The sequence below is a fragment of the Mytilus edulis genome, chromosome 5, assembly GCF_963676685.1.
Source record: "Mytilus edulis chromosome 5, xbMytEdul2.2, whole genome shotgun sequence".
Lineage (NCBI taxonomy): Eukaryota > Metazoa > Mollusca > Bivalvia > Mytilida > Mytilidae > Mytilus > Mytilus edulis.
The window spans coordinates 79,150,558-79,168,499 of NC_092348.1; the positions used below are offsets into that span (position 1 = coordinate 79,150,558).

At 31.9% G+C, this 17,942-nt stretch overlaps 1 protein-coding gene across 1 annotated transcript in view; it reads right to left on the minus strand.

The window, feature by feature from the left end:
- The window catches only part of LOC139525471 (uncharacterized), a 105,491-nt gene that overhangs the window by 26,989 nt on the left and 60,560 nt on the right, over positions 1 to 17,942 (minus strand). The window contains exons 64-75 of the mRNA XM_071320826.1: positions 17,767 to 17,938; positions 17,027 to 17,263; positions 16,419 to 16,661; positions 15,524 to 15,896; positions 4,067 to 4,217; positions 3,620 to 3,776; positions 3,115 to 3,219; positions 2,283 to 2,463; positions 1,844 to 1,910; positions 1,436 to 1,603; positions 677 to 791; positions 219 to 344 (exon numbers count right to left, since the gene is read on the minus strand). Coding sequence (XP_071176927.1) covers positions 219 to 344; positions 677 to 791; positions 1,436 to 1,603; positions 1,844 to 1,910; positions 2,283 to 2,463; positions 3,115 to 3,219; positions 3,620 to 3,776; positions 4,067 to 4,217; positions 15,524 to 15,896; positions 16,419 to 16,661; positions 17,027 to 17,263; positions 17,767 to 17,938 — 2,095 coding nt within the window. The remainder of the gene's footprint in view (positions 1 to 218; positions 345 to 676; positions 792 to 1,435; positions 1,604 to 1,843; positions 1,911 to 2,282; positions 2,464 to 3,114; positions 3,220 to 3,619; positions 3,777 to 4,066; positions 4,218 to 15,523; positions 15,897 to 16,418; positions 16,662 to 17,026; positions 17,264 to 17,766; positions 17,939 to 17,942) is intronic.

Below are 17,942 nucleotides of genomic sequence, written 5' to 3' on the forward strand. Positions count from 1 at the left end.
CTATGAAATAACCATGAAATCATGTTTCAAGGAAAATATCATTTTCTTCAATGTCTGATAATTGATACCCTGGAACATAAATGAATCAATAGTTTTAAGTATTTTGGTCAGTTATTTATTTCTAATTCCAAAATAAATATGTCAAAAACAAACTTAAACATATTGTATTTATTACTGCAAAAGTCAACATTATTATTTAAAATTAATTTGGTGTTTACCTTTCTAAGTTTGGCTGCTGTTTCTAACATCTTTTTCATTTTGATGCATTTTTCTTCCTGTTTGTTTTTGTCAATAGTTGCTTCCTCAAAACTCTTAGCAAGTCCTTGTAATCTACTTTCTAGGTCCTAAAATACACAATAATCAATTATCAATCAGTCAAAAAATATTTATACAATATAAGCTTCTAGGAATTCAAAGTTGTTATATGAAATATTAGCACAATAAACACACTTTTAAGGAATCAAAATCCAACAAATTAAGCTCAGCTTAAATTTTGGTGTAGTGTTTTTTTTTCCATACTCTTACATAATATATAGATGGTTAAAGGAATGTTTTGAACATGAGATATTTTTACAAATTAATACCTTTCTTTTCTTCTGTAAGGTTTTTCTGAGATATATTTATACAAAGTTGTCTACCTTGTTTTTCTGTGATATATTTATACAAAGTTATCTACCTTTCTTTTCTTTTCCAAGTTTGCCATTCTATGTTCTGCATCATCGACTTGCTGTGTTGTCTCCTTGACTTTCTTATGAAGTGGCTCCACCTTGGATATCATCATTCTGTTGTACCTGATTGAACATAATTGTATTACATAAAAATCCTGATTTTTTTGAGGGGCTTTATCTGAAAGCAATATTAATATCAATAATTCTTATTCCAAGAAAGTAATGCTATGGTTTTTAATAATAATACATTTTGACTGAAAACTTTTAGTTTATATATGGTTAAGTCCTCTTTTATCTTTGATGGATAACACAAACAATAGAGATAAAATTCATGATGACATCATTTATTGTTTAAAACTTACCATACAACACCCCTAACCCATCTACAGAGTGATCCACAAACTTACCATACAACACCCCTAACCCATCTACAGAGTGATCCACAAACTTACCATACAACACCCCTAACCCATCTACAGAGTGATCCACAAACTTACCATACAACACCCCTAACCCATCTACAGAGTGATCCACAGGCTTACCATACAACACCCCTAACCCATCTACAGAGTGATCCACAAACTTACCATACAACACCCCTAACCCATCTACAGAGTGATCCACAGGCTTACCATACAACACCCCTAACCCATCTACAGAGTGATCCACAAACTTACCATACAACACCCCTAACCCATCTACAGAGTGATCCACAAACTTACCATACAACACCCCTAACCCATCTGCAGAGTGATCCACAAACTTACCATACAACACCCCTAACCCATCTACAGAGTGATCCACACGCTGGGTTACCAGTCTTTTTCTCAAGAGTATCTGGGTCAAATGAGGCCTTCTTCAGGTAAGGTTCTACCAAATTCAAAGTAGACTCTGGTAGCTGATTCTTGTCAAATACCATCATTTCATCAATGAATCTACAAAAAAATATTATTATAAATTAATTTGTATTGTCTGTAATGTTTTTACTGGTGTGCTTAACAATTGTTTTACATTTGATTATAGAATGAAAAATCAGAAAAGTTGCTAGATATAGAAAAGAAAAAGGCAAAAGTTAAATTATAAGAGGAGGCTTTGATAAAAACTAGTTTTAATTTCATTTATTGACAATATTTGCTGACAGAAAATTAATAACCACCAACAAAAATGATACCTACCTTTCTAAGTTTGCCATTTGTCTCTTTGCACCTTTCTGCCATGTCAAATCAGCTGACGGAGACTTTACTGTAATAAACAATAGCACGAATGATGAGCTTGTTGTGAGATTAACATTCATAGTAAATATGATAAGTAATCAAAGCATTGAGATGAAGAACAGCAAAAGTTCTGCTTCTTTTCGTGTGTTTATTCCTGTGTATGTACTGACTTTGTGTCATGGATGGATATCTAATATACTTTTTTCTCTATGAAATCAAAATACATAACCTGGGGTTGAAGTCATAAAACTTTGCTCAGTGCTTGGAGCACAAAAATCATGCTCAAAACATGAAATCCAGCATTTTGATCGGTTGATTTTCGAGTACGAGTACAAAAAATTGACTCGAAAGTTTTATGACCGCAAGGCCTAATTTAAATGTGTCAAGGAAAGTAACTTACATATCATAATAACAGCTGCCATTAGATCTTCGATATCTAGAGGTGGTTTACTCATCCCTCTCAGTTCTCCAAGACTGTGTTTGTCTAGGTTCATTTTCTCTACCTCCTTCATTGTATCTCCATAAATCTGGGTCGTTTTAAACACAGCTCTCTGTTCTGCTATCTGATATTCAGGAAGTAACTGAAATGAAAAAAAAATTAGTTATAACTACCACAAACATGAAACTGTAGTCATAAGATAACAAAATGTTAATTTCTGATTGATTGTTGGTATTTAAACGCCCCCTTTTAAGTGCCATTATTGGGCTATTTCGTGGCAGCCAATTGTTATTGTTGAAGGAAGTTGGAGTGCCTGGCAAAAACCACAGACCTGCGATAAGAAAACTGTCAATTCTTGTCAATTTAGATACGAGTCAAGTGAACCGGCACTAGCAGGATTTCGAACTCACAACCTTGGTGTTGACTGGCTAGTTGATCACAGTTGAAAAACTACATAGACCACTTGGCCACCGAGTCACCTTCTTTATTTATGACATAGCGTCATATCCTGTATCTGAGAGACTGTAAAATGAACAAAACAAACTGTTCGGTTCTACTGTGTCATCCTTTATCATCAAGGAAAATGATGGTCATGGAAAACTTCATTCAAGGTTTAACTTCACATCTAAATATTTTCTATTATGATTCTATGCAAACAGTTAAAAGGAATAAAAACAAAGACCCTTTTTAACAAAAGAACTTCTTTTTATTACAGCAAAAATGGCTACGTACCATCTTTACCTGATACTAAACATACAAGGTACAACACATTCAAATACACATTAGTACCAACCTTTTTAAGTTTAGATATTTTCTCCAGCTGTGCTTTGACTACTTTGATCTGTTGTTCTGTGATGGCAGTATCTTGTCCAATTTGACATAGAAATTTCACAGCACTCTGTTAAAAAAAGATAATTTATTCATTCATATACTGCTTTAAATTATAAGTTGTGTATTAAATTGATTACAATTATTTCAACAACTTTTAAAACAAAGTACTGTGGAATCATTATTATTTGTGGGATACAATTTTGGGGGATTACCAAATCAAGAATTCAAATGTTCAACGAAGTACAACATTACTATAGGTTTGTATCCAGATTTTGACAAAACAAAGAAATCAATATATCCATGAAACTACATTTTTTCCCCACAATCCACAAAATAAATGAGTCAACAGTATCAAGCTTAATGACAACCATTAAACTGTGTTTAATAGTAATCTAGGAATTATACAAATTGTTTAATAAATGGTTACTGTAAACTCAATAAATACACAAGTTTTCAACAAAACTTACAGCTTTCCTTTCCTCTAGAACTACCATTTCATGCTCCAATTGTTTCTTCAGTTTGACAGCAACCTCATTTTCACTTTTGATCTGCTTCAATGATTTCGACACAGCGTCATTAATATCATTGATTTCAAAGTGTTTGGTGTTAGCTAAGGAGATGTATCTACAAATACAATGTTACAATTAAATTTACTGAGAGAAAAAAAATATACCATGCATATATGCCTTTAACAAAATGTGAAAATTCCTAAAATTCATTCAAGTATACATAACTTTTATATTTCCATCATGAATATTCACTCCAATTATTCTCTGTATTAATCACTAACTGAATTTATATTATGACTTGTTATATGAATAAAGCATATTTATTGGTATTAATGCATGCATTAATTATAGTTACAATGTTAAATTTTAACTGAATTTTAATATTTTATTACATGAAAACTTTACCTTTCAACAAACTTTTCAAATGATGTATTAGTAACATGTCTGTATTCCCCAGCATCCTTCTCTCCACCATCTTGTTGTCTGAGGACGAGGTGCATCGAGGCCATCATGTGAGCTATGTTCTCTCTCTGAACATCATTCATCCATTCAACATCTGTAGAATATAAACCAATAAAAAAAAGTTAAAATTTTTAAATTGTTTATGTGCCAGTAGAATTTTCCACTGACCAAATATACTTCTTTATGTAAAGGAGTTGTAAATCTTGTCTTGCTGTTCACTTTTTTTGGATACTGATTTTTACTATCTATTATACTTTACAAAATAATCACCAACAAAATGTGTTCATAGTACAAGGATGCATCACTCACACTATTGTTTACACTGTGGACCGTGAAATCGGGGTCAAAACTATAATTTGGCTTTAAAATTAGAAAGATTATATCAGAAGGAACATGTGTACTAGTTTCAAGTTGGACTGCATCTTCATCAAAAACTACCTTGACCAAAAAATTTAACCTGAAACAGGACAGATGGACAGATGGACGGACAGTAGGACGGACGAACGAATGAATGAACAGACGAACGGACGAACAAATGAACAAACAGACGGATGCACAGACCAGAAAACGTAATGCCTCTCTACTATTGTAGGTGGGGCATAAAAAATGCATACAAATGTAAACAAGAGTGCACACACTGAAATGTCTGGCCTTCTTTACTAATCTTTGTTATTATGTTCATAGTCCTAAATATAAAGCTTTATTACAACTGTCACATAAACTTAACATTAACCAAGAAAACTAAACATTGACCAATGAACCATGAAAATGAGGTCAAAGTCAGATGAACCATGCCAGGCAGACATGTACAGCTAACAATTCTTCCATACAACGAATGTAGTTGACCTATATTGCTTATAGTTTAAGAAAAACAGACCAAAACACAAAAACTTAACACTGAGCAATGAACCTTGAAAATGAGGTCAAGGTCAAATAAAACATGCGCAACTGTAGATCTAAAATATTTCCATTCACCAAATATGATTGACCTATTGTATATAGAATTACAAAAAAAAGACCAAAACTAAAAAAAACTAAACTTTAACCACTGAACTATGTTACAATCATTCCATACACCAAATATAGTAGACTAATTGCATACAGTATAAGAAAAACAGACCAAAACACAAAAACTTAACTATAACCACTGAACCATGAAGATGAGGTCAAGGTCAGATGACACCTGCCAGTTGGTCATGTACACCTTACAGTTCTTCCATACACCGAATATATGAGACCTATTGCTTATAGTATCTGAGATATGGACTTGACCACCAAAACTTAACCTTGTTCACCAATCCATGAAATGAGGTAGAGGTAAATGAAAACTGTCTGACAAGCATGAGGACCTTGCAAGGTAGGCACATACCAAATATAGTTATCCTATAACTCATAATAAGAAATTAACATTACAAAAAATCTTAACTTTTTTTTCAAGTAGTCACTGAACCATGAAAATGAGGTCAATGACAATAGACATGTGACAGATGGAAACTTCATAAAATAAGGCATCTATATACAAAGTATGAAGCATCCAGGTCTTCCATCTTCAAAAATATAAAGCTTTTAAGAAGTTAGTTCTCCGCCAGATCACTATCCCTATGTCACACTTTCTGCAACTACCGTTGCAGGCTGGACAAAAACTTAGGATCTTAAAAGCAAGAAAAAAAATATTCGGCCACAAAATTTGTTTCCCCAAATGACCACTTGCACTTATTGTTCATAATATCTTAATAACGCTACAATAAAATCTTACCATAGTGGTCATGCATGCATTGTTACTTAATAATAGTACACAGAAAAGAATGTACTATCGACTGTAATGAAACATAGAAGGCAAATTTAAGCGATTTGATTGGATAAAGGTTGTAAGTATGTGCTAAAACTGAATTTCTCATTATTTCCATCCAGGTACTGTTCATGTTATGAAATAATGAGTATCATGAACTTTCATAACTGTTCATGAATGAGCAGCCCTTAACAGCTTAATAGAAATTCAATTTGTAGTTAATGTTTTTTTTATAATGTTGTATCATCATAGTGTGCAGAGAACTAAATGGACATTTCCACAATTTTCAGTGGAATGTTTTTCTTGGAAATGCTCAGGACTAATTGTCTGACTACAGCCTTTTAATCTATAAACCTGAAGCTTTCAATCTGGAAATTAATTCAAGCATTTTGCAAGGTGTACCAAAATTCCTTCCAACCACTGTCTTACACAAACATATGTCCGTACAAATGTTTAAATACTTGTAATTAATATAGATCTTCATGTTTCATTTAAGACAAAGTAAGACAAAGTAACGAAACAAAAACTATTTTCATTGGTTATTAAGCTTAAAAAAATTTGATTGCGTCACATTTGATCATGTGACCTTGGTTGTACCCTCGTGCTTGACTTCCATTTTGAAACAAAGACCGCATGGTTTTAGTTGCTCAAAAAATTTATCAGTAAGTTTTTAAATTGATTATTAGATCTTTTCAATAAGTAAAGAATACTTGTGAAAGAAAATACACAATATCAATTTGCACAAATTCTAATTAGTTATTTATGGCATGATCAAATACAAAAAATTGTACAATTATACGTACTGTATTAAGTGACACGTGGCTTTAAACATGAGAATTTTGGAAAAAGAAAAGAATAGTTTATGAATATTGTCCAGAGAATAATAATTGAATGTCTTTACACCTAAATCTTTTTCCATTTAAAAGCTTATCTAAAACTGATTCCAAAAACATATACTTTATTGAACTTTTTTTATGATATACAAGACAATAAACAACAGATACTTTTGGTTTAAGTCATATTCCCTTATGGTGTCAAATAATTATATCTATGATTTATTTTCTGCTTCCAGTTTACATAAAAGAAGAATGTGTCACACACATACATCGTTTGTAAATATGTAGTCAATGTTCTAATTTAAATGAAACCTATTGACATTCGTTTACTTTCAAACTGAATGACTTTTATTTCTTCTTAACACATAAACGGTGATAGTGGCGGCTCCCAAATTTGAACTTGATTTGTGTTTTGGTGGTAATAAGCATTATGTATAAGCTTCATAACATTTGGTTGTAGCAAAGTAAAGTAAGAATGAGCAAACTGTAAATTTCACACATTTCCATTAAAATAGACCTTCAAGGATATTCCCATGCTCAAAAAAACACATTCCTATAATGAATTAAACTACCCTCAACCGAAATTCCCCTGCTAAATTTAGTCTTTTTTTACATTTGTGTCAAAGGGGGAAATGCTGCTTCAGCCGGATTATTAAATAAAAATGCATGTGAATATTCACAAATACTCCCATGCAATGCCAGAAAATGACATACCTGATCTAAACTATCTTCTGATAACACTGTTAGATCAACAGTGAAAGGGAGAGCTTTTTGGCTTTCTTTTCCTATGACATTGCATGAAAAACTAACAGCCTCATGTAGAATGAAATTCAAAACAGTGTAGCTGTGGCCATTGATTGACACATTAAAATCATCCATTGACTGGGACAATTTAGGTGAACATTTGTATGTAACGACCAATGCTCACTGTGTACTTTTTAAAGACACTTAAACTATGGGGTCACCAAAGGTTCTCAACACCTAAATAAAGTAATTCGAAAAATTAATCAGAAATAACACGATATTTTGATTTATATCAATTATATAAATCAAAACACAAAGGTTATTCCTGAATAATTTTTCGAATTATTTTATAATTAAAAGGCGTTAAGAAACCTTTGGTGACCCCACAGTTTAAATGTCTATCGTAGGTACGTCATGAACAGTGGTCGTTACAGACAAACGTTCACGTAAATTGTCCCAGTCAATGGATGATTTTAATGTGTCAATCAATGGCCACAGCTACATTGTTTTGAATTTCATTCTATCTGGTTACTTCAATAAAGCCAAAGTGTGGTATACAATATATAGGACAAAAAGAACGGGGAATTTTTTTAACAAACACAGGAACATCTATACCACTTAAAAAAAACCTAAGAAATTCAAAAGCATTAATTACCAATATTTAGGCAAACACATCCAAAATATTGAATTTATAAGATTCCAATCACTTGAACGCATCCAGAAACTACAAGGGCAGTCGCATAAACCATTTGAAGATTTCGTAAAATTATCAACTTTCTTGGATTCAACAACTTCAGACAGCAAATAAACTTCAAGAACTTTCAAAGCATTTTGTGTTTGTACCAGCATACAAAGCAGCCAAAAATGTGGTAGTGGTATGCCGTAAATACTACAGACGTTAAGAATGAAATTCTAAATTCATTTACATTTCTGTCAGTGCGCTCTTCAGAGAGTCATATAGTAAACAAACATATCATAATCACATCACAGTTTAAGGCTTTTTCTGAACATTTGAAGGTCCCTACTATGTATTGGCTACCTAAACTGCACAAAAAAAACAGTAAAATATGGTTTCATCTTGGTCTATAGTAAGTGTTCTACAACTAATCTTTCAGTGCTTTTAACTAGTTCCTTAACTACTATAAAAGAACTTATCATAAACTTTTGAAATGAAATATATGAAAAAAGTGGAATTAACAATTTTACGAGTGTAAAAAAATCTTTGGATGTTTTAGATAAATTACTTATTTTTGATGTTTCTTTTGATTCTGTTGACAGTTTTGACTTTTCTACTCTTTACACTACACTTCTACACAATTTTATCAAACAAAAGGTTTTCATATTTAATTAAATGGTTGTTTGGTAAATCTTCTTCTTTAAGAGAAAGGTAAACATGCTAGATATAATACTGGAGGTGTGATGAAAAGATTGAAGCTGTTATTTCTACTTGATAATATTTATGTAGCCTTCAGCAATTAATTGGCATTTTTGTACAGAGAAAAATTCTTAAACTAGATAAAATCCAAGAAAGAGCATTAATATTCACCCATGACAACTATTTATCATCCTCTGAAACTCTTCTTGAGAACATAAAGGTTCAAATCCTACAAGTGAGACTAATCAGGACAATGGTACTTGAGACTTACAAACTTTTGAAAATTTGGCTCCTTTGTGTTTACAAAATTGCTTCAAAGAAAACATTATTATTTTAAATTCAGTAACAGGTAAGAATTACCTCATACAGTAATAAACATTTTAGCTTTGCTGCTGCTCCTTTATGGAATAGTTTTGGCTTAGAAAATAGGTTTTCAATAAAAATATGAATCAACAGTATGAATAAAATTTCAAAGTAAAAAAAAACATAACAGAGCTTATAGGAACCAAATAATATCCATGGAAATTTTAAATGAAATGAGACAATCCTTATACAACTGAATTTTAAATATCATTGCCCAGACCTAAAGACATAATGCCCTCTACTATTCTAGGCAGGGCACAAAAATTAAAGTTAAAATCCAGAGACTAAAAATCTAATCTTATGAGTGTTTTTTCTTAATTTCCATGATTTTGCTATAAGGTTTTTAAAACTACCATTTATTTACAGAAGATGAGCAATATTTATACTAAGAAGCATAATAAATTTATGTCTGGTTCAATGATTTTGATGACAACAAAACATGTTCCAGGCATTGGTGATGCTTACTCAAGAAAACTAGCACAGAATGGAATTCATAAGGTAAAATCACAATCATTTTATATTGCCTCTTATCAAAAAATGAATGCTCTATCCAATGAATCATTGCAGATTTGTTTGCAAAAACTAAAAGTACCATAAATTCAGGAATTTTGAATTTTTACAATAAATAATCTCACATTTTTCTCATTTGTACAACAATTGCTTTACTTTATAAATGCAAAATAATATCAGCTAATATCATTAACATTTTCCAAGAAGAAATTACCTACAATTTTTTTGTGATTTGCAATAATATCCATTATAATAATCTCCAGCTCAAAAGAAAAATTTGTGCAAAAGAAAAGTTACACAAACTGTAAAAAATTCAGATTATAAGTATGACGATTTTGAAGCGTTTGTACATAATTAAGACTGAAGGACAAAGATGTGAACAATTACAGGCTGCTGACAGCCATCAACAATGAGCAATACTCATACCATAATTTCCCTTTCTAGACAATTATTTGTCCTATTGAAATTGGACAAGCACCTCTGTATTCTTATGTAGATTTTTAAATAGATAAAATAGAAATATATCAAAATTCAAAAATTAAGTTCCAAGCCACAATATAGAAATTATCACAGCTTGAACTTGATAATTAACTGGTGTCATATGGTATTTTGAAGATTTGGTATGATTGCAAATGAGAAAACTCTCCACCAGAGACCAAATGACATAGAAGTTAACAATTGCTAACAGTTCTGTCCTCTTCACCTACCTAAGACTCTTACTTCATACTTGTGCTACCTTTAGTTTCTAAGAAAATTAAGACACTAACCATTCACCCTTTACAGGTGCATGTTTTAGGAATGTTTATCCAGAGACAAAATATTTATTTTAAACTTAGATACAACTAAAAAATTAAATATTATTATAGTAAAAAAATTGAATCCCCTTTGATTGATATTTAACCGATTTATTGATGGTTAACTCCACTTTATTGTGGATTCAAACTTACAACCTGAGTGTTGACAGGTTAGTGATACAATAGTTTGACTACATAGACCACTTGGCCATAATTTCTTTCTGAAACAAAATCTTCATTACTTAAATTTTAATGATCTATGTACGTACAGTCACATAAGTCAACAGTAATGTAATATTTTATTGTAACTAAATTGCTCTTTATTTTTAGCTATACAATTGTAGAAAAAAAAGTTTTTTTTTATTTCAGGCCTCTGAACTATTGGAGAAATTTAATGAATGTGATAAAGATCAATTTATTAAATGGATTACACACTTAACTGATGGTAATCCATGCCATATGAACCAGGTATATGATGCCCTGAACCAATGGAACCAACAACATGAGGTCAATCAAAGAGTTAATGAGATCTAAAGAACAGTTCAGTGATAATATCATACTTATGTAATAAGCTTATTAAATCCAATTTGTTGGTTTTTGTTCAATTCTTATATTTTGTCCAATTTGAATAAAGATTTGTAACATCATGCATGCTGTACCCAGAGAGAAGCATCCTTTTTAAATGGGGTCACAAACCGAAATTAAACTGGTTGCTTCAGAAAAAATATTTACATGCAAAGGGAAATAAATGTTTTTGTTCTATATTGGCTATCAGGCATTTCTTTTTTGTATGCTCATTTACAGTGACTTGACTGTTAGTGTTGCTATCCACCAATTGCAACTCATTCAAAATTTTGACCAAATTGCAATTTGTTTTTTAAAATCAAATTGTTCAACTGGTCAGAATATTGAACAAATTGTTCAGTCAAAATATGAAAGTGCAAGGTGATAAAATAAAATATACTTACAATCTTATAAGACTTTAACTCCACTTTAATGATGTTATTACTAAATTTGTCTATCAATCTGTATAGTTATATTATAGCCATTACCATACTAAAGGTAAAATGTTTTATTTTGAATTTGAATTGCTATAAAAATGTCCAAACTAAGCATTTATATAGTTTTTCTTTCGAAAAGGATTTTATATTTATAAGAATAATATATCATTTAAAATAATACATCATATATTCAGTAAAATATGTGTGAAATAAGAATATGCTATTGATAAGTTTCCTTGGGGAGATAACCTAAAATACTATTCTTTTGAATAAAGATTTTTTGAAACCAAAAAAGATTATCTCCCCTTCCTACAAACATATTGCAATTTCACAAATATTTTACTGAATATGAAATGTTTTTATTCACATAATGTGTGATTCTTATGAATATAGAATACTTTTCGAAAGAAAAACTATATAAAAGCTTAGTTTGGACATTTTTATAGCAATTAAAAATAAAACAGTTCACCTTTAGTATGGTAATGGCTATAATATAACTATACAGATTGATAGACTGATTTAGGAATACCATCAATAAAGTGGAGTTAAAGTCTTATAGGATTGTAAGTATGTTTTAATTTATCACCTTGCACTTTCACGACTTGACTGTGGTTTTCTACAGCAGTTGGTTCAAATTTCTGACCAGTTGAACAATTTGGTTTAATAAAACAAATTGCAATTTGGTCAAAATTTTGAATGAATTGCAATTGGTGGATAGCAACACTTACAGTCAAGTCACTGTAATTATCTCTCTAAAAAGCTTCATATTAGAGTTCCAGTTGATATCTAAATAGATAGATATAAGAAGATGTTGTACAAGTGCCAATGAGACAATTCTCCATCCAAGTCACAATTTGTAAAAGTAATCCATTATTAGTCAAAGTAAGGGCACCAAAAAAGGACTAGTGTAAAACCATTCAAACTGGATAACCAACCGTCTAATTATATTAAAAAAAAACAGAAAAGAGAAACACTTATGAAATAAACGACAACCACTGATCAACAGGTTCATGACTAAGGATAGGTGCAAACAAATGCAGTGGGTTTAAACATTTTAACAGTCGCCAACTTACACCCTTACCTTGCATGCCTTGGGTAGTGGTGTAACATTACAATATAGAAAAACATACTATGAACTTATGAAGTATCAATTGAAATGGCTGAACTCAATCAAAAACTAATATTTACAAAAACAAGTAAAATTGAGAATGGAAATGGGGAATGTGTCAAAGAGACAACAACCTGACCAAATAAAAAACAACAGCAGAGGGTCACCAACAGGTCTTCATGAACTTATGAAGTATCAATTGAAATGGCTGAACTCAATCAAAAACAAATATTAACAAAAACAAGTAAAATTGAGAATGGAAATGGGGAATGTGTCAAAGAGACAACAACCTGACCAAATAAAAAACAACAGCAGAGGGTCACCAACAGGTCTTCAATGTAGCGAGAAATTCCCGCACCCGGAGGCGTCCTTCAGCTGGCCCCTAAACAAATATATACTAGTCCAGTGTTAATGAACGCCATACTAATTTCCAAATTGTACACAAGAAACTAAAATTAAAATAATACAAGACTAGCAAAGGCCAGAGGCTCCTGACTTGGGACAGGCGCAAAAATGCGGCGGGGTTAAACATGTTTGTGAGATCTCAACCCTCCCCCTATACCTCTAACCAATGTAGAAAAGTAAACGCATAACAATACACACATTAAAATTCAGTTCAAGAGAAGTCCGAGTCTGATGTCAGAAGATGTAACCAAAGAAAATAAACAAAATGACAATAATACATAAATAACAACAGACTACTAGCAGTTAACTGACATGCCAGCTCCAGATTTCAATTAAACTGACTGAAAGATTATGATTTCATCATATGAACATCAGGCACAATATTTCCCGTTAGGGGTTTAGTATCATACCATCATAACATATATGAGAAGAACATAACCCGTGTCATGCCAACAACTGTTTTTTAGAATAAATGTGTTTAGTTCCGATGCAAAGACCTTATCAGTGACTCAATATTAACGCCAAAATATGCAATCTTTAATGACCTGACAACAGTATCGTAATTATATCCCTTCTTAATAAGTCTATTCAAAGGTTTTGTAAGTTTCTGAGGTGAATACTGACACCTTTGTGCTTTATAAAGAATATTTCCATAAAAAATTGGATGTGAAATACCTGAACGTATTAGAAGTCTGCATGTTGAGTTATATTTACGAATGATGTCTTTATACCGATGATAAAATGTAGTAAATGTTTTGACTAGTTTGTTTTTTTCTTTCTCTTTTTTTTCTCTTTTTTTTCTTTTTTTTTTTTTTTTTTTCCACTGATATTAACATCTTTACACAATTGACTATACATTGAACGAATACATTTTATCTATCACACAATATAAATGCAATATCAATAAAAAAACTAGAGGCTCTCAAGAGCCTGTGTCGCTCACCTGTTAATGTGTTTACTGATGTCGGCCATCTTCGTTGGTAGGCAGGGTCATTAGACACTTTTTTTTAAAATAGATACCCTAGTATTATGATTGTGGCCAAGTTTGGTTAAATTTGGCCAAGTCGTTTTAGAAAAGATTTTTATACAAGTTACAAAAATGATGAAAAGTTGTTAAAAATTGACTATAAAGGGCAATAACTCCTTAAGGGGTCAACTGACAATTTTTGTCATGTTGACTTATTTGTAGGTCTTACTTTGCTAAACATTATTGCTGTTTACAGTTTATCTCTATCTATAATAGTATTCAAGATAATAACCAAAAACTGCAAAATTTCCTTAAAATAACCATTTCACAGGCAGCAACCCAACAACAGGTTGTCCTATTCGTCTGAAAATTTCAAGGCAGATAGATCTTGCCCTGATCAACCATTTTACCCCATGTCAGATTTGCTCTAAATGCTTTGGTTTTTGAGTTATAAGCCAAAAACTGCATTTTACCCCTATGTTCTATTTTTAGCCATGGCGGCCATCTTGGTTGGTTTGACGGGTCAGGCCACACATTTTTTAAACTAGATACCCCAAGGATGATTGTGGCCAAGTTTGGTAGAGTTTGGCCCAGTAGTTTCAGAGGAGAAGATTTTTGTAAAAGTTTACGGACGACGGACGACGGACGACGGACGACAAGTGATGAGAAAAGCTCACTTGACCTTTCAGGTCAGGTGAGCTAAAAAGGGGGAGATGTAAACCAATATCAGGAAGACAACTATAAAATTGGACAAAATGGTGTTAAATAAAATAACGTACACAGGTAAATATAATAATTTTTGTTGAAATGAGAACATGGAGTATTGAAATATATTTTTTCACTCTATAAAAATGTTATTCATTGTAAAAATCATTTACCAGTTTTGATGATGGCTAAGTAAATAACTCAAATACAATACAAATTATAGCTAAAAAGAGACAAGAGAATATTCCAAAAATATGCAAGTATAGACATAATTTTGTGTGGCAATAGGTTTAGCCTGAGCATTCAGAGAGCACCACAGGCAAAAAAGAATCATATTCTTTCAACAATATTTTGTAGAAAATGAAACAAAGTCTCGTTAGGACCCTTTTGAACTTGATGATGACCAATTTAGAATCGGAGCTCAAACTTCAAAATCTAAATACACAGATTCATCATATATAGGAACCCATAGACTTTGAATTAAACCCCATTGAATTTGTCCTGAAATAAACAATTTATAATAAGAATTAGAAAAGTATTGTAATTTTTTTCCAATACCGTTTGGGCTATAATCCCCAAATTCAATCCAAACCTTCCTTTTTTGTATGAAATCTTGTGGTATAATTTAATAGAGATACATAGACTTTTACCCAAGTTATCGTCCTGAAACAAGAAAATACTTGTTTTTGGCCCCTTCTTGGCCCCTAATTCACAAACAGTTAGGAAACCAAATGTCTTCTAACGATGACAACAACAATTTCATACCATTGCAAAATTTATAATATAAACTATTCAGTACTTACCCTTAAGGTGGTACAACGCATGCTCAATGAGTCTGGATTTGGACCAATGAGGGAACCACAGGAAGTTAACATTTTCAGTGAATGCTGGGTATTCTCTGCATCGTCTCTGAAACTGTTGACCACCATCGCAGGCAATCATACAAACACGGAAGTTATTTCTGACGATACCCAGGAAGAAGTTCCAAGCTGTGTCCCGAGTGTATGTCAGTCCAGCTAAGGTCACCTCAGTCCTTATAGAGTTTATAATTGTTGTTTGTTCTTCATACGTAAACAAATGACTGATAGATCCTGACACAATAAATTCTATCAAGAACACCAAGAAATCTTCTTCCATCAACTCCTCTTCATTTAACAGCAACAGAACTTTTTCACCCTAAAAATACAAAAATATAGCATCAGAAAAATAAAGAATAAGTACTGAAATAGTCCACTGAAAAGAAAGCTTTTGTTAACTATTATGGCTAAATTCTACTGAAAACGAGCAACTTTTCAATTCTTAGAGCTCATTAAAGAAAATTGGCTAAATTAGTAGAAGGTATAGTCACCATGCTATAATTTTATTTTTCTATAAGAGTAACTGATATTGACAATTCTGTCTCCCAAGAATAATGTTAGGAAAATGATCTGTCTTACATTTTTCTTTTGGTCTCTAATAAATAATTGTCTCATTGACAATCATATCCCCTTATTTTTTATATCATGTAGTATGATGTATACTAACGCTTGAAACAACTTTTGTTTAAAATTTTAATTAAATATGACTTTATAAGGTCCATCATATACTTCCTTGAGATCAGTACAGAACACAAACTGACTTAAAACAGTATATACTAACCCTGGAACCCGCTCTGGTATAACACTTCACTAAGTCTGACTTAAAACACTATATACTAACCCTGGAACCTGCCCTAGTATAACACTCCACTAAGTCAGACTTAAACTGCTCCATCTTATATTCCCCTGAACTCTGTAGAGAGCATGGACTGACTTGGAACACTGTATAACCACAGAGATGAGAGGCTAACTTAGCAATGACAGTACAGCGACCAGCACACCCCTCTGCTACTAGTACTGTGTGGGCACTTTCTTGAGGGGAGGCTATAGTACGAGCTAATCTACATACTTGTTCAACAACAGTCTGAAAAACATAAATTAAAATATATTATCTTTTTTACATAAAAAGAATATGTGCACTTAAATCAAATACAATTTTGGAATGGTCAAAGACTTATTATTAATGCTGTGTACTATAAAAATACATTTTCTATTTGATAATACTGTAATAGTATAAATTAAATTTTCGATTTATTAATAGTAACTTTCAAGATTGTGGTTTTTTGGTTTTTTTTATCACATTAGCATTAGTCAATTCTGTAAGCAAAATAAGTTGCACCTAATTTTTTAGCTTAATCAAAATTAAAGTATAGCTATCAACCCTAATTCAATTAGAATTTACAATTACCAAAATAAGAATGTTTTGATCTATTTTGTTATGATCTGTACCTTATAAAGTGCTAATTTAATCCTGGGATGAATCTTGTTGTATTCCTCCACTCCTTTGATCATTAGATCTTTCACATCTTTCATATTAAACCTAGGTTTGTATAGATCTGTCTTGGCTTCCTCTTCAGAGATGTTAGAGATGTGTCGAGCATCAATCATCCCAGCTGTAACTACACCACTGTCTTGTTCAATCAAGTTACTGAATAATGGCTGTCTATTGGATACCACTAGGCGAATCTGTAAGCAAAATAATACATGAGGTAAAATATTGTTCATCATCAAAGGACATAAGCAGGCAGCCATAGAAAATTCAAACAGAAATCGAAGAAACCTACTAGTGTTTAACATGTGAAACTGTGAGCTACTGCTCACTGATGATACCCCGGCCCAAATATTTAGGTAAACAGACAGTTATTAAATGATGAATCTGAAAACACATCACATGGTACATCTGACTTATATAAACCCTGAAACCAAATTGTAGTGTAATGTTCCTAAGAAAAATGTGAATAAAATTTTCAACTTTCAAAATTATGTAAATGTTTGGATAACAGGAAGTTGTTGAGTTATGAATCTGAAAACGCATCACATGGTATAGCTGTTTCATAAACCCTGAAACCAAATTTTAGAAATCCTTGATATGTAGTTCATGGGACAGATGGCAATTGAATGATGGATGGACTGATGGATTTAAAGCAGGGGTATAATTATCAAGCAAGTAATTTCTACCAAACAGTTACCTGTTCATCGCTAGAGAATTCCTTTCTGACAGCATTAACAAAAGCTTGTTTATATCTTTTGTGATCCACTTCTGTCACTAAACGATGTCCATATACCCAGGCACATTCATGTTGCCATAGTAACAATAAATCTCTGTGGGCACAATCTGGCTGGAGTGAAAGGCATAAATTCCTAT